This window comes from Neomonachus schauinslandi, chromosome 10, assembly GCF_002201575.2.
Source record: "Neomonachus schauinslandi chromosome 10, ASM220157v2, whole genome shotgun sequence".
Classification (NCBI taxonomy): domain Eukaryota; kingdom Metazoa; phylum Chordata; class Mammalia; order Carnivora; family Phocidae; genus Neomonachus; species Neomonachus schauinslandi.
This window is the reverse complement of record NC_058412.1, coordinates 49,205,220-49,213,627: the sequence shown is the minus strand read 5'-3', so window position 1 is coordinate 49,213,627 and position 8,408 is coordinate 49,205,220. Positions and strand designations below refer to the sequence as shown.

The 8,408-nt window shown below is 40.1% G+C and overlaps 1 protein-coding gene across 1 annotated transcript in view; it reads left to right on the top strand.

Moving 5' to 3' along the window:
* Nucleotides 1-243: 243 nt before the first annotated feature.
* The window catches only part of ALMS1 (ALMS1 centrosome and basal body associated protein), a 213,108-nt gene continuing 204,943 nt past the window's right edge, over nt 244-8,408 (top strand). Inside the window, exon 1 of the mRNA XM_044918883.1 lies at nt 244-552. Within this exon, the coding sequence (XP_044774818.1) occupies nt 244-552 (309 nt within the window). The remainder of the gene's footprint in view (nt 553-8,408) is intronic.

The following is an 8,408-nucleotide window of genomic DNA, read 5'->3' as shown; positions in this document are numbered from 1 at the left end:
GACGAGGGTGACGCCCCTCCCTCGCCAGCCCCAGCCACACCTCTGGCCTCCGCGGGGCGTCCTTAGCAACGCGCGCTTTCATTCCCTGCCCCGCCCAGTTCGTTCCGCGCCGCGCGGGGCGCGAGGCGGTGGCGGTCTTTGCGCCTGCGCGCGGCCGCAACCGCCTGTCAGCTCTCCTCCCTTCCCCTCCCTCCCCCTTCCCCTCTCCCCCTCCTCCTCTGCCTCCTAGAGCGAGACACCAATATGGAGCCTGAAGACCTACCGTGGCCCGGCGAGCTCGAGGAGGAGGAGGAGGAGGAGGAGACGGAAGAGGCGGAGGAGCGGGCGAACCTGGACTCTGACGAGGTAGTGATGGTGGAGGAGGTGGAGGAAGAGGAGAGGCGGGAGCTGGATTCGGACTTTAACTACGAGAACCAGCCTCGGGAGCGTACGGACGAAGAGGACGACGAGGAGGCCAAGGCCTGGCTGCAGGCGCACCCCGAAGGTGCTTTGCCTCCGTCGTCGCTCTCGAGGCACCGCTACTCGGAGGACGAGCGGACCGGCCCGGAGAAGGTGAGCCGGGCCGGGGAGAGATGGGGGGCCGTCGGGCAGGGTGACGGGGCGTCTTTGCGCGCTCAGCCTGCTCTCTGCGCCGCTGCCTCCTGCTCGCTGCGGGTCGCGGTGCCGGACAAATAATAAGCGCGCTTTTAAAAGCTTGTAGGGGCCGTCTCGCGTCCTGGGCCTCCACTTTTTCCCAGGATCTGGCTGACTACGCCAAGTCTCCCATTCTTTATGGCAAAGACCTCTCTTGTTCCCCCCTCTCTGTGGGTCCCGGGCCTTTTGAATTACACCAGCTGTTCCCAGAGTCCGTATTCCTAGCGGGTGTAGGTTAAGCCGGCTGGAGGGGAAAAGGGCGTTTGTAGGAGTGGAGAGAGTGGTTCTCCAGGGACTCTCTTGGGGAGACAGATTAGTATGCCTGAAGGGCAGGACTCTCCTTGAGGGACTACTGTGGATTATGGACACTACATGATTAGTCTCCAGAGGCTCCTCACCTGTTTTACTTCTCCGGACCCTTGTTTGTAGCAATAAAGGGGAGTCCCCCGTAGGTAGCAGAAGGCTTATGCTGCAGCTCCAGTCTGGAAAACTAGAAAGCACAAGGTAGTACACAAGGGAGAAAGAGTTGATTTTATGGTCGGCTCCTGAAGACCATTTTGAAAATAACTACATTTAATTCATTAGCTTTTCAGGGAGGGAAAAAAAAAAGGTTTGCTGTTCAGTTTGAATATCAAATCATCAGACATTTATTAAGTTTCTGTTTTGTGCAGGGCACGTCGTTGGGACCAAAAGAAGCCTAGTGTTTATTGTCTAGGACTGCTCCATAGACAAGATATAAACTGTGCAGAGTGAACAAAGTACAAGTGAAAAGACAGAGAAGAGACTTTTTATAGACCTGTGCTGTTCAACACAGCCATCACTAGCCACATGTGGCTCTTTACATCTTATTTAGTTAAAATTAAATAAAATTAAAAATTCAGTGCCTCTGTTGTACTAACCACTTTTTAAGTGCTCAGTAGCCACACTTGACTAGTGGCATTATTGGACAGTGCAGATATAGAATAGTTCTGTCATCACAGAAAGTTCTTTTGGACTTAAATCCTATGGACTGTTGATCATTAAAGAGTAATAGTTATTGTTTTGCCTGGTAAGTATTCTGTTGGGCACTTAATTCATTGAGCATTCACCATGGGCATTCAGTGTCATGCTGGATGCTAAGGAATCTTGGTGAACCCAAACATTTTTTTTTAACCTCTGCCTTTCTAGTGTTCAGGTAAGAAGAAGGCAGACAAAATTTCGTTGGCCACATAAATAAGAGTAAAACTGATATGTGCTAATATACTTTGAAAGCATACGGTAAGGGAATCTGACCTTGTTAGCGAAGCTGGCGAAAGCTTCCCTGAGGAAGTTCTGATAGAGCTAAGGTCTGACGAAAAAGGTTAACTAGACAAAGGGAAGAGAAAATCTCCCAGTTGAGGGAAAGGCACATGGAAAGGTGCTGTTGGAGAGAACATGGCATTTCCAGGGAACCAAAGGCCAATATGGATAAAGGCTTTATCTCTGGAGCTTTGGAACTGTTTAAATGGAATTGTTAAATTTGGGAAATGTTTAAAACATTTTCAATGGTAAGATGTGTGTTTCAAAAAGATCACTTTGTAGCAGAGTGGATAACAGCTTTGACAGCAGGATGGGGTGGGAAGTACCAGTAAGTCAGGGATGCTAATTATTAAGCCATTGCAGCATTGCCAGGCAAAAGATGATAATATTTTGGAACAGGAAAGAGTTGGTGGATATAGAAAAAAGTAGACTGATTCAAGAAATATTTAAGAGGTAGGGGCGCCTGGGTGGCTCAGTTGCTTAAGCGTTTGCCTTCAGCCCAGGTCATGATCTCCAGGTCCTGGCATTGAGCCTGGTGTCGGGGGAAATTCCTGCTTAGCAGGGAGTCTGCTTCTCTCTCCCTCCCTCCCCCTCTGCTCCTCCTCCCTGCTCATTCTCGTTCTCTCTAATAAATTAAAAAAATATATATTTAAGAGGTGAAATCATCACACTTATACATTAATTTTACATTATTACTACACTAATGATTAAATGTGGAACATGAAGGCAACAATGTGTCTGGGTGTTAGATTGTTCAATGAATGGTTGTGTCAAATACTGAGATATGGCCAGGTTAATGGTGGGAGCGATGAAGAGAAGGGTTGATGGGATTGGCTGAGATGAGTGTTAAGATTATAAGATTGGTTCTGGAGATAAGAGGAGAAGTCTAGGTTTGGAAATTTCAAGTTGTAAGTTATCTGCATATAGACCATAATTAAAGCCATGCTTGTGGGTGAGGTCTCCTAACTTACTTTGTTCTATGACTTCTTGTTTAAATAACTATTAGTATTTTAAATTTACATCGCTAAGCCTAGAGGAAGAGCATATTAAACCACTTTAACTTTTATTAGAGCCAATGTGAAAAATTATTATCCTATTTTTTTTCCCCCTTGGTTAAATGATTTTATTTAAAAGGCACTTACCACAGGAAAACAGCACCATAATTCCACCTAATTGAACTCTAAATCTAAAATAAAGCAATGTAAGAGAAGGAATGATTCAAGACAAATGATCAAATCAAATAGTTTATTTATTTAAATTTATTTAAATTAAATTAATTAACATATAGTACATTATCAGTTTCAGAGGTATAGTTCAGTGATTCATCAGTCTTATATAACACCCAGTGCTCATTACATCACTGGCCCTCCGTAATGTCCATCACCCAATTACCCTATCCCTTCACCTCCCTCCCCTCCAGCAACCCTCATTTTGTTTCCTATGATTAAGAATCTCTTATGGTTTGTCTCCCTATTATCCCATTTAACAGTAATCAATGGGTAATAAAAACCTTGCTTCTTAGAGCCCAGTGTTTTGTCCCCCCAGAAGTGTGGTTTTTGTTTGTTTTGTTTTTAAGAGAAATGAGATATATTTTCCCTGTTTACCTTGGAGAATACATGAAGGTGTTCTGTAGTAAAGGTAGTTTTAAGATGATATAAAGAGTATTAAGATTTTTTTGCTTTAGTTCACTGACATTAAAATTTACTGGCATAAGTTGGAAAGTGTTTAAAGGAGAAACTTTAATATGTGTCTTTCTAGACATTTATGTACTATAAAATCTTATCTTTTTAAAGATTTCTCTATTCATTTGAGAGTGAGAGTGCATTTGAGAGAGAGAGGATGGAAGAGCGTGCTCACGCAAGTGCGGGGAGGGACAGAGGGAGAGGGAGAGAGTCTTAGACTCCACACTGAGCATGGAGCCTGACCTGGGGCTTGATCTCAGGATCCTGAGATCATGATCTGAGCTGAAACCAAGAGTCCTTCCATTGCTTAACCAACTGCACCATTTAAAGATAAGAGACTATGGACTCTGAGAAACAAACTAAGGGTTCTAGAGGGGAGGGGGGTGGGAGGATGGGTTAGCCTGGTGATGGGTATTAAAGAGGGCACATTATGCATGGAGCACTGGGTGTTATACGCAAACAATGAATCATGGAACACTGCATCAAACGCTAATGATGTAATGTATGGTGATTAACATAACATAATAAAAAAAAAAGATGAGTTTGTTGTGTAGTATTTAAGGCAGTGTATTAAAAGGATGAGACCAAATGATAGGAAACATTAATTTCATTCAGTCTAGTCTCAAGTTAAATGACAAAATAGTAAGAATTTGCTTCACTCATGTTATCTCTTACTAGATCATAAGGATGTACTAATGGTAATGTATAAGGTAGTGATTAAGTTTGTAGTACTGTTCCTGAGACTGAGCTAAGGCACGGGACTGAGTAAGTTCAGAGCAAAATGTGCCCAGCCTTACAACCAAGTCTTTTTAAGAGTTCAGGGAAGTGAGTGGTTCAGAGCCTTTACTGTGTTGGCCTTAACGCTGGTCCCTGCAGACCATTCAACGTGGATCATTTCAAACACCTCTCCTTAAAATTCCTGAATTTAAATTTCTGAGCTGTGCTAGGGAAAATAATTTGTTTATGTGGATTGGTATTACCAGAAATTCTTGGTCTCCAACTTTTTCTTTCTTTTTTTTTTTTTTAAAGATTTTATTTATTTATTTATTTGAGAGAGAGAAAGCATGAGATGGGGGAGGGTCAGAGGGAGAAGCAGACTCCCCGCTGAGCAGGGAGCCCGATGCGGGACTCGATCCTGGGACTCCAGGATCATGACCTGAGCCAAAGGCAGTCGCTTAACCAACTGAGCCACCCAGGCACCCCTTTGGTCTCCAACTTTTAACTGTGTCATCAACAGTGTTTGGAAATCTTTGTATGTTTCTTCCTTCAGCTTCTTACACATCTTCACTCTTTTATCTTCTAGCCCTTGCGGGTGGTTCAACACCCTCCCATCAGGTTATCATTTCATAGAAGAAGAGAACACAGGCCTGAACCCCTTCTTCACCTTTCTGCCCCATCTCCAAATTTGTCCACAGTGTATACTTTATCTTTTTTGAACTGTTAATACAAATTTTACTCAATATTTTTTTTTTCCTTTTTTAAAGATTTTATTTATTTATTTGAGAGAGAGAATGAGAGGGGGGAGGGTCAGAGAGAGAGGCAGACTCCCTGCTGAGCAGGGAGCCCGACGTGGGACTCGATCCAGGGACTCCAGGATCATGACCTGAGCCGAAGGCAGTAGCTTAACCAATTGAGCCACCCAGGCGCCCCAAATTTTACTCAATATTAAATCCTTTCTTGTTTTCCTAGGATAAAAACTATGCCGTAGTGTGTTTTTCTCTTACGGAATTGCTGGGTTTTAGTTGCAGATATTTTATAAATGATTATGGTTTTAAGTGTAAAAAAATTGTTTTCTTAACCTGTCTTTGTCAAATTTAGCATCAATATTATACCATTTTCATACAAAGTACTGGAAGGATTTTTATTTTTCTATGCCCTGAAACAGTTTGAGTAATGTAAGAATTTTTCTTGCATGTTTGAAAAATAATCACTAATGAAACTACTTTGCCTTTGGGTTCCTTTTAGGGTTTGGTTTATATAGACTCACTTTTCTTGGTTAATTTTGGTCATTTATGATTTTTGTAGAAAATTATTTCAGCAAGAATTTCCTGTTAATTATAATGGAGTGCTACACAGTATTCCTTACTTTTTCCATTGCATCTGTAGTTATTTCCGTTTCTCATTCTTGATTTTATGTGGTTATGTTTTATTTTTCTCTTGATCTAAGGATTTATTTATTTTGTTTTTTTATTCATTGAAGGAAACAGCTCTTGGATTTAAGTTTAATTCTATTGCTTTTCATCATTTAATACATTAATTTCAGTTTTCATCTTTTACTGTTTCCCTATAATTTTATTTTACTTGAATGCTTTCTTTAAATGCTTAATTGGCTTATTTAAAAACATTTTCAACAGGTTTATTGAGATATAATTCATATATTATACAATTTATCCTTAATTTAAAGTACATAATTCAGTGGTTTTCAGTATATTAATAGATATGTGCAACCATCATTACAGTCAATTTTAGAACATTTTTGTCATCTCAAAAAATACCCCCAAACCCTGGACATTTTAGGTATCCCCTCATCTTCCATTCCCCTAATCATCTGTTAATCTAATCAACTTTTTTTCTCTCTTTAGATTTGCCTGTTCTGGGCATTTAATATAAAAGGAATAATATGTCTTTTTTGACTAGCTTCTTTCACTTAGCATATGTTTTCGGGAAACATCCATGTATATAGCATGGATCAGTACTTTATTCCTTTTTGTGGCTGAATAATATTCCATTGTATGGATATATTTTATTTGTTCATTCATCAGTTGATGAATATTTGTTTTTTCTCTACCTTTTGGCTATTATGAATAATGTTGTTGTAAACGTTTGTGTACAAGTTTTTGCATACATGTTTTCATTTCTGTTGGGTGTATATCTAGGAGTGGAATTGCTGGACATGTGGTTTAACCTTTGAGGAACTACCAGACTGTTTCCCAAAATGGCTGCACTATTTTACATTCCTACAACCAGTGTATGAAGGTTCCAATTTCTTTACATCTTTGTCAGCACTTATTATCTAACTTTTTTTTTTAAGATTTTATTTATTTATTTGTTAGAGAGAAAGAGAGAGAGAGAGAGAACAAGCAGGGGGAGCAGCAGGCAGAGGGAGAAGCAGGCTCCCTGCTGAGCAAGGAGCCTGATGCGGGAGTTGATCCCAGGACCCTGGGATCATGACCTGAGCTGAAGGCAGATGGTTAACCCACTGAGCCACCCAGGTGTCCCTGACTTTTTTTTTTTTTAAGGTTTTATTTATTTGAGAGAGAGAGAGAGAGAGTGTGTGCAAGTGAGCGCACGAACAGTGGGGAGGGACAGAGGGAGAGGGAGAAGCAGACTCCCTGCTGAGGAGGGAGCCAGTTGGGGGGGTGGACCATCCCAGGACCCTGAGATCATGACCTGAGCAGAAGGCAGATACTCAACCACCTGAGCCACCCAGGTGCTGCATAATTATCTGACGTTTAGACTGTAGCCATCCTGGTGGATGTGACATGGTATCTCTTTGTGGTTTTGATTTGCATTTCCCTGATGGCTTATGACACTTAGCATCTTTTCTTGTGCTTATTGGCCATTTGTATATCTTCTTTGGCGAAATGTCCATTTAGGTCCTTTGCTCATTTTTATTTCAGTCATTTGTCTATTTGCTGTTGAGTTATAAGAATTCCTTATATAGTCTTCATATTTTCCACAATGTGAATTTAAAATTCCCTTATAAGGTGTCTGATTTGCAGTATTTTCTCCCAGTCTGTGGGTTGTCTTTTCACATTCTTGATAGTGTTCTTCGAAGCACAAAAGTTTTTATTTTTGATGAAGTCTAATTTATCTTTTTGTTGTTGTTGTCGTTGTTTATCCTGTCTTAGAAACTTGCTGAATGTGAAGTCATAAAAATTTACCCCTGTGTTTTCTCTAAGTTTTATAGCTTTTGCTCTTACATTTAGATTTTTGATCAGTTTTGAGTTATTTTTGTATGTGGTGTGAGGAAAGTGTTCAGCTTCATTCTTTGATGTTGCTACTCAGTTGTCCCAGCACCATTTGTTGAAGACGCTATTCTTTCCAATTGAAAGGTCTTAGCACGCTTGTTGAAAATCAGTTGGCAGTTGATGTATGGGTTTATTTCTGGACTCTCAATTCTATTCCATTATCCCATATGTCCAGCTTTATGCCGTGGTACACTTTTTTGATTACCATTGCTTTGTAGTAAGTTTTGAAATGAGGATGTGTGAGTCCTCCAACTTTGTTCTTCTTTTTCAAGATTTTTTGGCTCTTCTAGGTCCCTTGCAGTTCTATATGAATTTTAGGATCAGTTTGTCAATTTCAACAAAGAAGCCAGCTGGTATTTTGATAGGAATTGCATTGAATCTATAGATCAGTTTGGGAGTATTGCCATCTTAGCAACATTTGGTCTTCTGATCCATGAACATAGGATATCTTTCCATTTATTTAGATCTTTTGAAAATAAATTCAGTACTGTTTTGTACTTTACAGGGTATAAGTTTAACACTTTTTTCCTTAAATTATTCTAAGTTTTTTATTCTTTTTGGTGCTATTGTAAGTATAATTTTTTTTAAAATTTCATTTTTGGATTGTTCATTGCAAGTGTATAAAAAGACAATTGATTTTTGTATGTTCATTTTGTCTCCTGCAATTTTGCTGAACTCGTTTATTAGTCCTAATAGATTGTTACTGTACTTCATAGGATTTTCTATATATAAGACCATGTTAGATGTGAATACATACAGTTTCATTCTTCTTTTCCAATCTGAATGCTTTTTATTTTTTCTTGCCTAATTTCCTTGGATAGAATTTCCAGCATAATGTTGAATA